Source organism: Hypanus sabinus, chromosome 7 (assembly GCF_030144855.1).
Source record: "Hypanus sabinus isolate sHypSab1 chromosome 7, sHypSab1.hap1, whole genome shotgun sequence".
Lineage (NCBI taxonomy): Eukaryota > Metazoa > Chordata > Chondrichthyes > Myliobatiformes > Dasyatidae > Hypanus > Hypanus sabinus.
In genome coordinates, this window is record NC_082712.1 from 88,092,181 (window position 1) to 88,107,179 (window position 14,999).

Sequence of the window (14,999 nt, forward strand, 5' to 3'; positions counted from 1 at the left end):
CATGAGGTAATGGTCTGGTGATGGTGGAATGACATCATTTTCCCACCAGTGAGAGGTCATGTGATAGTTTTTTCAACAGGGTATAAAAGGAGAACCCTTCCCTGTGAGGTGGGGCAGTTCATAGCTGAATTCACCACTGACTCCATGTTGATGCGTATTTCGATGTTATGACACAGTTCTGTTTAAAAGTGGAGCTTTATTTTCTGTCTTAAGTTTCAAACGTTATTGCCGGTAGTTTTGATACAATACTACCAGTTAAAGTCCAGTCAGAGAGTGAAGATTCATTGAAGTTCGGAAATCTGAAGGATCGGGAAAGTTGGTGTTGACGGTGAAACCGGTATGACCTTATTTGATCTTCGTACAAGGAATTAGTAACCTGCAATCCGAGATAACTCCTGCTAAAAGGGGCAGAAAGAGTTGGGTGCAGAGTTTCGACAAGGAAAGGTCAGTGCCTTTAAGCCATTTCATTTTCTTCAATCGTAAATGCCTCGGCAAAGCATACTTCGGCTGGGATCAGCAGTAACATCATGAAAGAGGATTTAATTCAAGGAAAGTCTCTCCTTTAACTGACTGTAAATCAATTTGGACTTCTGGCAATACTATTTTCAAGAACTGAGTTCGCATTTCTAGCTTTAAGAACTGTTCAAGCTTCCGTATTTGCAGCTGACTTCTGGTTAAGTTCGTTGTTTGTTTACTTTTGGGTTTTTTTTAAGCAGTGTTTAATAAATGTTTTATTTTTTATGAAAAAAACCTGTCTCAATTATATATTTACTGTTGCTGGATTGTAACAATTGGGGGCTCTGAATCCTTTTTTGAGTTTAAACACTTGTTTGATTTTTAATTGGTGTTTTGGAAAAGGGGAATACTCGATTCTGTTGTTTGATTGGCTTGTGAGTGGTTTTCGGCAACAATGATTATTGATGACTTCCTGGCTTCACCAGACGCAGAGTTATTAGAGAAGGTGAAGAAAAAAATGATGTATTGGAGATTGCTAGCAGGTTGGAACTTAAAGGTATTTCAAAAGATACAACAAAGCCTGTAATTCAGAGAAAAATCACGGAACACTATATAGATTGGGGTGTGTTTGATGTATCGGTTTTAGATCAGTTTCCTGTGAGTAAATCAGCGATTCAATTGCATTTGGAACAGGTAGCATTAGAAAAGTTAAAAATAGAAGCTGAATTAAAACAGAAGGAATTGCAAGCTAACTTGGAATTAGGTCGATTAGAAGCTGAAAATGAAAAGAAACAGTTGGAAGCTAATTTGGAATTATGTAGGTTAGAAGCTAAGGATAAACAGAGGGAATTTGAAGTGATGGCAGAATTAAAGTCTGAGGGTCAGTCTTCTGGTTCTAGAAAAACGTCTGTTATTAGTCAGGAAATTAAATCGGTCCCTCCATTTAGTGAAACAGAAGTAGAAAAATATTTTCAACATTTTGTAATGATTGCTCTGATATCAGAGTGGCTGAAAGAGAAATGGTCAGTGTTGTTGCAGAGTGTAATTAAAGGCAAAGCACAAGTTTATACAGCTTTAACTGCTGAGCAAGCGCTTGATAATGATACTGTGAAAGTGCACATACTGAAGGCATCTGAGTTAGTCCCAGAAGCATACAGGGAAAGATCAAGAAATTTGAAGAAATCTGTGGAAAAAACATATGGAATTTGCCTGTGATAAAGCTGAGTGTTTTGAGAGATGTGTTTCCTCTAAAAATGTAAATGGGGACTATAATAAATTGAAAGAGCTGATTTTAATGGAGGAATTTAAAAGGAGCATCCCTGTTGAAGTAAGGACATACGTAAATGAGGGAGACATTGCTATATTGCAGGACTCTGCTAAATTAGCTGATGAGTATGCTTTAATGCATAAAAATAAATTTCCTCTGGGCAGGACTTTTAAAAGGAAAAATAACACAGAGACTCAAGGTAAATCAGAAATTAAATCAGAAGTTAGTGAGGAAGGTAAGGAGGAAGGAAAACCTGTGAAGGAAAGACAATTTGGTCCCATTTGTAATTATTGTAAGAAACCTGGTCATGTAATCGCTAACTGTTTCCGATTGGAAAAAGAAGGAGAAGGAAGCAGTGCCAGATGCTTGTGTGCAACATACTGAAACACCTGGAAATTCACAGGGTTTAATAAACACAAATGAAATTTTGTTAGAGTCTGACCAAGTTAAAAAGGGATATGGTCACTTTATAACTGAAGGGTTTGTACCCTTGAAAGAAGGATCTGCTCTGGTGCCAATAAAAATCCTTAGGGATACTGGAGCTTCTCAATCACTGATGTTAGACAGTGTGTTGAAGTTTAATGATGAGTCTGACACTGGTGAGGTAAACTATATACAAGGTGTTGGGAGTGCCCTCTCGCCTGTATATTTACATAAAGTGAATTTAAGGTCAGGGTTAGTTACAGGACTTGTTAAAGTAGGACTACAGCCTAGCTTACTTGTAAAGGATATCTCTTTATTGTTAGGTAATGATTTGGCAGGTGGACAAGATTTTCCTGAAGTGCATTTGACAATAGAGTCAGAGTCAGACAATGGTCCTTATGAAATAGTGTCTAAAATTAATGATGTGATTACATGATAAAAACTCCAGACTGTAGAAGGCGAACTCAACCTTGCCATATAAATATGATAAAACCATATTATGAGAAACAGTCTGCTACTGTGACTGTTGTGGTTAATGATAATGAGTCTGATCTCACTGGGAACATAATAAATGAGTCATCTGAAAGTCATTCTAAACCTAATGTGATTTCTGTCAGATTACCAAACTCAACCATTCTGGAAAATATTGATGAGAAATTAGCACATTTACAGCCAGAACAGAAGCAGCAGATGAAGCAATTTATTTTTAAATATAAGGATTTGTTTCCAGAATGTTCCTAGAAGAACCACTGTAGCTTCACATGATGTAAATGTTGGAGATGCCAAACCCATTAAACAACATCCATATAGGATGAACATGGAAAAATGTGAACTTGCTGAGAAAGCAATTAAGTAACTGCTAGAGAATAATATTATTTGACCTTTTAACTCGAATTGGAGTTCACCTTGTGTTACGGTGCCAAAATCAGATGGTAGTATTAGGTTTTGTATGGACTATAGGAAGGTGAATGCTGTAACGAAAACAGATGCGTATCCAATTCCTAGAGTAGATGATTGTGTAGATAAAGTTAGAAAAGCAAAGTTTCTTACAAAGATTGATTTATTGAAAGGGTATTGGTGTGTTCCACTAACGGATAGAGGTAGAGAGATTTCTGCTTTTGTAACTCCATCTGGGCTATATGAGTATAATATTCTTCCATTTGGGATGAAGAATGTCCCAGGTACTTTCCAGTAGATGATTAACTCTGTGATTCAGGGATTGAAAGATACAGATTTGACAATTTGGTGACAGGACATTACTGCAGTGGAGAAATTATTTGAAAGGCTTTCAAAAGCTAACTTAACTATTAACTTGGCTAAAAGTAAATTCAGACATGCCACTGTAACTTACCTTGGTTATGTTGTGGTCAAGGTAAGGTAGCTCTGTTCAGGCAAAAGTTTGGGCAATTTTAGAGATTCCCACTCCAACTGGGAAAAAAACTCTTAGAAGATTTCTGGGAAAGGTAGGATATTATCGAAAATTTTGTAAGAATTTTGCTAACATTGCCCTTCCATTAACTAACCTCTTGAAGAAGAATGTAAAGTTTGTGTGGACAGTGCCTTGTCAAGAAGCATTTGAGAAATTGAAAACAATGATATGTCAACAACCTGTGCTCAAGGCACCTGACTTTGAAAAACCTTTTTCATTAGCTGTAGATGCTAGTGATGAGGCTGCAGGAGCAGTATTAATGCAAAGGGATGAGGGTGATGAGGTTGACCATCCAGTAGCTTACTTTTCTAAGAAATTTAATGAGCATTAAAGAATCTATTCGACAATAGAAAAGGAATTTTTATCTCTTGTTTTAGCCTTAGAACATTTGGACGTGTATGTTGGTACAACTCAAAAACCACTTATAGTCTACACTGATCATAATCCGTTAGTGTTTCTGAGTAAGATGAAAAACAAAAATAGAAGGTTACAAGATTGGAATTTAAATTAAATTAAATTGGAATTTAATGTTACAAGAGTACAATATTTTGATAACTCATAGTAAAGGCAAAGATAATGTGATTGCTGATTATCTGTCTCAATGTTGAATGTACAATGTAATTTTTTATGGTGTGATAGTTTAACATTTGTAACACTCCTGTGTAATAATTTGTCAGCTGATGTATGATAATACTATATACTGTGTATGTTGTAAATTTTATACATTTGTTTTTTTTTCTTTTGTAAATAATTAATTGTTAAAATTTTGTTGTTGATAGACCAAAATTTTTTTTTGAGGGAGGTGTTATGTACCCGTGGGTATCTTGTGCCTGTCACATGGCCATGATGTAATTGAGGCTATGCTGGGCATGAGGTAATGGTCTGGTGATGGTGGAGTGACATCATTTTCCTGCCAGTGAGAGGTCATGTGATAGTTTTTTTCACCAGGGTATAAAAGGAGAACCCCTTCCTGTGAGGTGGGCCAGTTCATGGCTGAATCGGCACTGACTCCATGTTGCTGCGTATTTCGATGTTATGACACAGTTTTGTTTAAACGTGGAGTTTTATTTTCTGTCTTAAGTTTCAAACGTTATTGCCGGTAGTTTTGCTACAATACTACCAGTTAAAGGCCAGTTGGAGAGTGAAGATTCGTCGAAGTTCAGAAATACGAAGGATTGGGAAAGTTGGTGTTGATGGTGAAACAGGTACGACCTTATTTAATCTTCGTACAAGAAATTAGTAACCTGCAAGCCATGATAACTCCTGCTAAAAGGGGCAGAAAGAGCTGGGTGCAGAGTTTCGCCAAGGAAAGGTCAGTGCCTTTAAGCCATTTCATTTTCTTCAATCGTAAATCTCTCGGCAAAGCATACTTCGGCTGGAATCAGCAGTAATGTCGTGAAAGAGGATTTAATTCAAGGGAAGTCACTCCTTTAACTGACTGTAAATCATTTTTGACTTTTTGCAATACTATTTTCAAGAACTGAGTTCGCATTTCTCACTTTAAGAACTATTGGAGCTTCCGTATTTGCAGCTGACTTCTGGTTAAGTTAGTCGTTTGTTTACTTTTGGTTTTTTTTTTTAGCAGAGTTTATTAAATGTTTTATTTGTTATGAAGAAACCTGTCTCAATTATATATTAATTGTTGCTGGATCATAACACTTATCAACATCTTTCCTGTAGGTAGGACACAATCCTTTGTGTATCTCTATGGGGTGCATGAAAATCCTCACTAATTCTTCCTCCCATCCTATTTGTGTAACCAGCTTCATTAGAATCCCTGCTGTCATTAGAATTGACAATAAAAACATTCATGTCAGGGAGGGATACCACCCTTGTACAAATTATAAAGCACTGCCTCCTTAAAAGAAACTGCTCTCTTTTTACTTCTTGAGATGCCCCCCTCAAACCCTGCCTCCCACTCTATCACTGTTCTCTCTGGGGAGGAGGGAAGATGAGAGCAGATGTGTGCGATAAAGGAAAGTTTTCTTGTTCCCACACGCTCTTAGATAAGCACAGGTATGTGCTGAGTTTGGAGTGATCTGGATATTGTGTAGGTAGAAGAGACTCATTTGGTTGGGCATTTAATTACTAGCTTTGGATCTCTCCTCCTCAGAGTCTGATGGAAGCGGAGACTGTGAAGGCTATTAAGGTATAAATATCATTAGGAAATAAGCCGATAGTGAGTGATTGAGACGAGGCAGGAATGTGAGGTTGGTCATGACTCAGACTCAGATCAGAGCAGACAAGAGGACCCAAGTGGCCCTTACCTGCTCCCAGTTCGGTGGCTGGTTACACAGACAGGAAAGGAAGGAGCCATCAATTTGTATCTGAGTTTAGACCAATGATCTATTGGGCTCCATGCAGATTCAGCTACCAAGTTGTGTCAGATTACCTGGAAGTGCTCGGAAAAATGGTCAGCAATGTAGATGAGGCCATACGGTGACCATGGAATGCAGTCAACACTGTTGGAAGAGGTGCAAGTGAACATTGTGGTTGTCCGTCTCACTCCAAACGGGTGCTTAGGTCCCCTGGCAGATGGTAAGGGAGGAGGTGAGGGAAACAGATGTTACATCTCCTGTAGTGTCCGGGAAAAGTGCTTGGAGATGGGGAAAGTAACAGTGCAGGGAAGCAGGAAGAGAGTGTTCCCTACAGTAAACAGAAAGGGAAATAGGCAGAGGGAGCTGGTGGGGTCACTGCACAAGATCAATAAATCTGCAGGTGATTGTAAACTCAGCCCGTTCCATCATCATCATAAACCTCCCCACCATTGAGATAATATCAAAAAGGCAGCATCCATCATGAAGGACCCTTACACCCAGGACATGCCATTTTTTCATTGCTACTATCAGAGTGGAGGTACAAAAGCCTGAAGACACACATTCAACATTTTAGGAACAGTTTATTTCCCTCCACCATTGGGTTTCTGATGGATGCCTAAGTAGACTAGTCCTTTCAGTCTACATATGTCCATACCCCTATATTCTCTGCACATCCATGTGCCTGTCTAAGAGCCCCTCAAAAAGCTCTCAGAAACACAAGAGTTTCTGCGGACACTGAAAATCCCAAGCAACACATCTTAGCAGGTCGGGCAGCACCTGTGGAGGAAAATAAATAATCAAACAGCTCTATTTTATTTGCCCACACCACCATTTCTGGCAGCAAGTTCCAGCATCTCCCACTCTTTGTGCAAAAAAACTTGTCACACTTCTTTTTTGAACTTTCCCCCTCTCACCTTAAATGCACGGCTGCTAATATCAGTCATTTTGACTCCGGGTAAAAGATACCGACTGTCCATTTATGCCTCTCTGCCCATGGTTGTCACAGACTTGCAGCCAGTCCCATTGACTACTTTTCTCTTATTTTATTGGCAAACCAGGTCCAAATCCAAACCGACAGGTCTTCCTGGATCACATGCAATCTTCTGGTTCGATATGCCTGGGATCTTCGGATCCCATGTGGGACCTTGTCAAATACCTCACTGAAGTCCACACAGCCAACTGTCATAGCATTTCATTCATCAAGCACCTTTGCCACCTCCCCCCAAAACACATTTAAATTAGTAAACCAATCCACGAGGCCCACAGGTTACAGGCTTGGACCAGTCACACCTTTGTAGATTCAGCGGAAATCTGTCTGACTGGTTGCATCACAGCCAATCATGGGAACTTCAATGTACAGGAATGCAAGAGATTACAGAGAGTGGTGGGACTCAGCCCGTCCCATCAAGATTACAGCTCTCTCCACCCCATTGGGAGGACAACTTCAAAAGGTGATAATTCAGGAAGGCAACGCCCACCATGATAGTCCCCCAGCATCTGGACCATGCCCTCTTCTCAATGCTGCCATCAGGTAGAAGATACAAGAGCTTGAACTCAAGATTCAACAACAAAGTTCAAAGTAAGTTTATTATCAAGGTATATATTATATCACAATATAGTACTCTGAGAATTATTTTTTTCTAGGTATTTGCAGTAGAACAAAGGAATACAATAGAATCAGTGAAAGCTCCACACAAGGACTGACAAACTACTGTATCAGTGTACAAAAAAAGACAAAGTGTGCATTACAGGATCCTGTAGCAATTTAACTCAATCTGATTATTTCACAGGCACTATCAAGTGGCAAACATTATTCACCAAAGTCTTGCTTTAAAATACAAACTTATAAAATAAATCATATCTTACTATAAACACAAGTCTGATCCAGCTTTAGAGTCAGAATCCCACAAATTATATTATGAGCTATCAGTTATTACAGATAGGACAATCCAATAATCCTGATTAACACTATCTAGGATAGATGGAGAAAGAGGAATAACAGACATAAAATAATCACACAACAGTCAGATAAAACTACTGAGGATATACTTTCATCAACAAAATCAGGAGTCAGCACTCTATCTGAGTGTTTGCAATCCTGATAACAAGTACACACCACTAAATTTAAATGAAAGCACAACCCAGAAAAAATGAAGAAGTAATCAGTTTAGAAGCAAAGGGTAAGCAATGGAAAAGCATAACCTTCAATTGAAGACATCCCCACGATCTGTGCAGATGGCAGCAAGGAAGTGTTGAATGCCTGGCTCAGAGTTGGAGACCTCTTCCCAGAAGCAGAAGAGTTCCTTGTGGCAATACAGGACCAGGTGGTTAATACAAAAAATGATCAAAAATACATAACAAAAAGACCAAAAACTTCAAGTTGATAAATGCAGAAAATGCCAAGGGAAACCCTAAACAATGCAACATTTCACAGAGTCCTGCAGCAGATTAACTCCATCTGACTACTTGCACAGCCACGATCGAGTGTCAAACATCATTCACCAGAATTTTGCCTTAAAGTACAAACTCATAAAATATCATGCCATGCTATAAATACAAGTCTGATCCATTATTACAGATAGGGCAATCCATAATAACCATCCAGATTAACAAGCAAGAACAACTTATTAGACACAGCCATTCTAAACACACTTATACAGGAATCAGCAAGTGAAAAACACCAGAAAGATGCTGAATTAAAAGAGGAAATTGAAAGACTATGGAACATGATCAGGGTATACATTGTCCCAACAGTAATACCAACAACTGGGATCATCTGAAAGTCACTAGACAATAGCGTTAAAGAATTAGGACTACACAACAATATTTATTAAAATCTTCAGAAAGCCACAATACTAAACACTACTGGAATAGTACATAAAGTTCCCAGCAATTGAGGAATGAGTGTGCTTGGCTATGCCCGTACCTCAGGTTTTATCAGCTTGAGCTGAGAAAAAAATACTGAAAATATGAGTCTTCCTGGTCTTCTTTCTGACCGCCTTCAGGTTCTTGAACTGACCTGAAAAACCCTAACAGTGCCTTGGACTATACTTCCTTCAACTTAGACTAATGTTGTTAAGTGTATTTATATTTATCTTGTTGTGTAAGTTGCCTGGCTTCTCGAGGGTGAGTTAGGGACAGGAAATAAATGCCAGTAAACCCTGCCCACCACGTCCTGTGTCTCTAAATCATTAGTCTTCGTATTAGACTTTCAAAATCATGAAGAGGTGGCAGGTTGAAAGAAAAATAATCTTTCTCTTAATTCGTAAGACATAGGAGCAGAATTAGGCCATTCAGCCCATTGAGTCTTCTCTGCCATTTGATCATAGCTGATTCATTTTCTCTCTCAACCCTGTTTTCCTGTCTTCTCATAGTTTCAGAAATCAGGGGCCTAAAGGGATTTGGGAATTTTTGTGCAGGTGTCCCTAAAGGTTAACTTGCAGGTTGAGTCAGTTGAGGAGGGCAAATGCATTCATGTCGAGAGGACTAGAATACAACAGTAAGCCTGCAATGCTGAGGCTTTGTAAGGCATTGGTCAGACCTCAACTGAGGTGTTGTGAGCAGTTTTGTGCCCCTTACCTAAGGTAGGATGTGCTGGCATTAGACAAGGTCCAGAGGAGGTTTGCAGGAATGATCCTGGGAATTAAAAGGCTAATGTATGAGGAGTGGTTGATTGCTCTGGGCCTGATCTCGCTGGAGGGGGTGTCTCATTGAAATCTATTGGATATTGAAAAGCTTAGACAGAATGGACATGGAGAGGCTACTTTCTACAATGGAGGAGTCCAGGATCAAATGGCACAGCCTCAGAATTCAAGGATGCCCTATTAGAACAGAGATGAGGGGGAATTTCTTTAGCCAGAGGGTGGTGAACCTGTGGAATTTTTTACTGCGGATGGCTGTGGAGGCCAAGTCATTTGGTATATTTAAAATGGAGGTCGACTGGTTCTTGATTAGTCGGGGAGAAGGCCGGAGAGTGAGAGAGACAATAAATCAGCCGTGATGGAATGGCAGAGCAGACCTGATGACTGAATGGCTTAATTCTGCTCTTATGTCTTACAGATAGGGATAAGGAGCCTGTTATAGATGGGGATAAAGATCCTATAGAGATGCAGTGAAAGACTTGTCCTGCCCATTGTTTGTACAATCAGATCATTACACAGTGCATTGAGGTAGAACAAGGTAAAATGATACCGAATGTATAACAAAGTGCAAGAGCTACAGAGAAAAAGTGCCGTTAAACAGTAAGACACAAGGTCATAATGAGGTAGATTGTGAGGTCAAGAGTTCATATTACCATACTCGGGATGCATTTAGTAGCCATACTTAAGCTACATTTGGTCCTCTGTATCTTCTGCCCAGTGGAAGAGTGGAGAAGAGAGGATACCTGGGAGCTTTCCTCTACCTCCTCTCTCTGAACCTTTCATAGTCTTCTTATTGCCACACAAAATGGAAACAGACCAATTGGACCATCATGTCCTGCCGGCCACCAAGTACTAATTGATGTTAATCCTACACTTATGCCATTTAATGTTCCTCGATTCCCATCAACTTTCCCACCCCCAATATTCTATTCCTCGCTTACAGACTAGTGGGCATTTACCCACCAACCCATACATCTTGGGGATGTGGGAAGAAACAGGAGTAGGAGGGGGAAACTCGGGGCGGTGGGGTGTCAAATGGTGATGATAGGGCATACAGGAGAGACATATTTCAGCAAGTTGAGTGGTGTTGCAGCAACAACCTTGTTCTCTATGTTAGTAAGACCAAAAACTGTGTACTTCTGAAAGGGTAAGATGAGGGAACACACACCAGTCCTCATACAGGGATCAGAAGTGGGCAGAGTGAGCAATTTCAAGTTCTGGGTGTCAGTATCTCTGAGGATCTATCCAGGACCCAATGTATTGATACTGCTACAAAGAAGTCACAACAGTGGTTGTATTTTGTTAGGCGTTTCAGCAGATTTGGTATGCCACCAAAGACACCCACAAATTTCTACGGATGTACCGTGGAGAGCATTATAACTGGCTGCATCACTGTCTGGTATGGGCCACTGTACGGGATCAAAATAATCAGCAGAGAGTTAAACTCAGTCAGCTCCATCATGGGCACTAGCCTCCATAGTATCCAGGACATCTTCAAGGAGAGATGCCTCAAAAAGGCGGCATCCATCATTAAGGACCCCCCCCCCCCTTCAACACCCAGGTCATGCCTTGTTCTCATTGCTACCCTCAGGGAGGAGGTACAGGAGCCTGAAAACACTCACTCAACAATTCAGGAGCAGCTTCTTCCCTTCTGCTATCCAATTTCTGAATGGACATTGAACCCATGGACACTACCTCACCACTTTTTTATTTCTATTTTTGCACTAATTATTTAATACAATACACATATATTATATATATATTCTTTCTGTTATTCACATTTTTTTCTATTATTATTGTACTGCTGCCACAAAGACAAGTTTCTCAACATATGTTAGTGATATTAGACCTGATTCTAATTCCGACTGCACCAACGAGGAATTGGGATTGAACCGTTGTCTCTGGAGCTGTAAGACAGCAGCTCTTCCAACTATGCAACTCTACTGTTTTAACCCATCCTCCTCTCAACCTCCTTTCTTCTGAGGAAACTACCCCACCAATTTCTCAGTTCCAATAAAATTCCCACCTCTCTGGAATCACAATGGAAAAAGTTCTCTGCTTCAGGACTTTGCGAAGGGAAAGAGGATGTTGAAAGATGTGACCAGCAGGGGGCAGCAAAGACCAGGCATATCCCTCACAAGTGCACAACTTCCATTGACGTAAAACTTGTAACCTCAGCTTCACCGGAAGTCCTTAGGGAGATGGCCAAAGCAATGTGTCATGGAGGTTAATCTTAATGAGCTTCCGAAATGAGGAGAGGGAAGAGAGGTTGAGGGAGATGAGAGATTGAAGAAGGTATCTTCTTATGCAATTGGACAGATTAAGAGAATGGGCAAAGAAGTAGCAGATGGAATACAGTGTAAGGCAGTGTATGGTAATTCACATTGTAGAAAGAATAAATGGGGGCAAATTCAGAGAGTGGAGATGCAGATTGACTTGGGTGTCCTTGTGTAGGATTCACTAAAGGTTAACATGCAGATTGAGTTTGTAGTAAAGAAGACAAATGGAATGTCAGCATTCATTTTGAGAGGATTAGAATAAAAAAAAGCAAGGGTGTAATACTGAGGCATTGGTCGGAGTACTGAGAGCAGACATGCTGGCATTGGAGAGGGATTACTGGAGGTTTACAAGAATGATCCCAGGAATGTAATTGTTAACGGAGGAGGAGCATTTGATGGTTATAGGCCTGTACTTGTTAAAGTTTAGAAAAAGAAGGGGGATCTCATTGAAAGGCCTGAAAACAATAGATGTAGAGGCGATGTCCAGGATAAGAAGGTGCAGACTCAGAATATAAGGATGTCCCTTTAGAACAGAGATAAGGACAAACTTATTTAGCTCCAAGGTGGTAAATCAGTGGAACTCATTGCCAGAGAAGACTGTGGAGGCAAAGTTACTTGGTATATTTAAAGTGGAGGTTGATAGGTCCTTGATTAATAAGGTTGTCAAAGGTTATGGGTAGAAGCAAGGGAGTTGAGATGGATAATAAACTGTCTATGGTGGAATGGTGGAGAACACTCGATGGACCAAATTGCCTAATTCTGTTCCTATGCCCTATGGTCTCATGGGTTGCTATATCTTAGGGCTGGGCCCCTTCACTAGAAGGGACTTCAGTGGGTTTTACCTGGCCTTAGTCTGTAACCTCATTCTCAGCAATCTTACTCAGGTAAGCTTTCACCACTTAATTCTGACCTTTCAGAAACGTTGACTTTCATCCTCAATCCTTTGCTCATTGTTTCCTCTTTCCTTATACTGTTGCAATGAAGTTCAAGGAACAACATCTCCTCTTCTGTCAGGGCAGTTCAGAGCCCTCAGAACACACTTCGCCAATTTCAGATAGCAAGCCATTCCAGTATGTGCCTCTTTTTCCCAGTGTTTCAGATTTGCCGACACCTTCTCACTATTCACCAGCCCTCACCATTTTCACTTGTTGGCATGTCCATTTCTGAACAGATTCCCTCATGGTCTCTTATCACTTGTTCTCAACCCACCACTCCCCCCTCTCCTCCACCAAGCTCACCCATACTCTCTCCTTCACAAAATCTGTTTATATTTGAAAAGTGTCTGTGAAATTTAATATAAGCGGATGCATTTCTGGGAAAAGAAGAAAGCTTGGCTCAGTCCCAATAACTCTGAAGACATGGTATTTTGTTAACATCTTTTCTGTTGTTTAGATTTTGAAAGATAGTTTTCATGCAAAGTCAGCACAAAAAGAGGTCCTTTAACCCAACTGGTTCATGTGGAACAAAATGCCTTTCTAAACGAGTACAATTTGCCTATATTTGACCTATATCACTCTAAACCTTTCCTATCTATGTATCAGGAACATTTATTACCCTACATCCATCAGGCTCCTGTACTGCAATGTTTAACATCACTCATGTTATTGGCCATGAAATAATTCATATATGGGGAGAAACATGAATCTCATATGAGCCAAGGACAGTGACTGTGGACCAACAACCGATTGTCTTTGTTCTTGCCATGTGGTTGAAGGAATGAAGGCTGCTGTTTAGTGAAACTGCTCTGTAACCTCCATTCTGTGAGCTGTCTTTTAAATTGGTTTTGCTTAGGTATAGCTTTATCAAGTGCTTTAAATGGGACACAATGATGGTCCTGATAATATGCTAAAGTAAGTAGAGATAATTTAAAAGTAAGGATTTGTTTGCAAGGTGTTCTTTAATATGACAGGACATGCAGGATTATGAGTGGGGAAGTCTGTGTCTGACCTGACCAGCCTGAACCTAGTAGATAGTTGGGTTTGCTCTGAATCAGAATCCTTTATAATCGCTAAGTATGAGGACACATACAGGGAATTTGATGCCGGTTTCCCTGAGCTCTCTCTGTACAGAATTAAAAGCAAACAAAAACAACAGTGCAAATAATCATAAACTATATACAACGAGGTCCACCTCATTGAATGTACAGGTGGACTTGATTTATAATAGACTAACATTCAAGTGTTCATAAGACTGATGGCATATGGAAAGGAACTGTTCTTGTACCTATTTGTCCTGGCAAATTCAGAACAAAGAACAAAGCTGTTACTTGTGAGAAAAGCAAAAGGTGATGACACCAGAGCCAAATGGGAAGCTGACTCGTGTTATCCAGATAGGCCAGGGCCAACAACATTGAAACACAACATCTGAAGTGATAAAGAGAGTTAATGAATGAGGGGCATTGAGTGCAAAGCAGTGAGAACTCTAGAGATTAACAATTGGAAGGAAGGCCCCTCTACCAGGGGCAGGGAGAAGAAGGATCAGTCATTTGAGCAATGGAAGACCCCATTTCAGTGTTTTAAATCCGATAGGTGGTCTGAGAGAGTATTGATGCAGAGGGACCAGTGGAATTCATATTTTATGTTGTTGTCCTGTAGTCAACGTAGTTACATTGACATTTGTGCAGAGATAGTAAAGTGGGAGATTTGATTGATTAAGAGCTGTGTAGTGAATTGTCTAACCCAGATCAGTTGATGGGTGCCATGATCCTGAACTCTGAACTTGATTCAACAAGCTATGGACTCACTTTCACGGGCTCTACAACTCATGTTCTCTGTATTCTATATTTTTATATTTGTACAATTCATCTTCCTTTGCACGTTGGTTGTCAGTCTTGGTTTAGGAATTGTATTTAATGAATTTTCAGTCTTTGCTCATGCATGGTATTTAATGAATTTTATGGCATTTCTTATTTTCCTGTAAATGCCTTCAAGAAGTTGAATCTCAAGATAGTATATGGTGATATTTAAGTATTTTGATTATAAATTTAGTTTGACTTTGACCTGTCCACACGTCTTTAATGTTGCTATTGCACCTGCCTTTGACAGCTCATTTCAAATGTTAAAAACTGTCTTTTAAAATTCTATTTATTTATTTATTTATTTATCAATTTTTTAGAAAATTACAAAGAATAAATGTAATGAAAAAAAAGAAAAATAATATTGATCCTCCCCCCTCCCCTTAACCCTT

General features: G+C 39.7%; 1 protein-coding gene across 5 annotated transcripts in view; it reads right to left on the bottom strand.

Annotated features, from left to right (window-relative positions):
* Positions 1-4,381: 4,381 nt before the first annotated feature.
* Positions 4,382-14,999, bottom strand: part of LOC132396952 (uncharacterized) — a 46,902-nt gene continuing 36,284 nt past the window's right edge. For 3 of the 5 annotated variants that reach the window (XR_009513191.1, XR_009513190.1, XR_009513189.1), the window contains one exon: positions 6,690-8,196. Coding sequence is in view for 1 of the 5 variants with exons in the window: in XM_059975115.1 (XP_059831098.1) it covers positions 6,591-6,670; positions 8,096-8,196 (181 nt within the window). In the remaining 4 variants the exon portion in view is untranslated. The other 2 variants (XM_059975115.1, XR_009513188.1) reach the window with 2 other exon arrangements.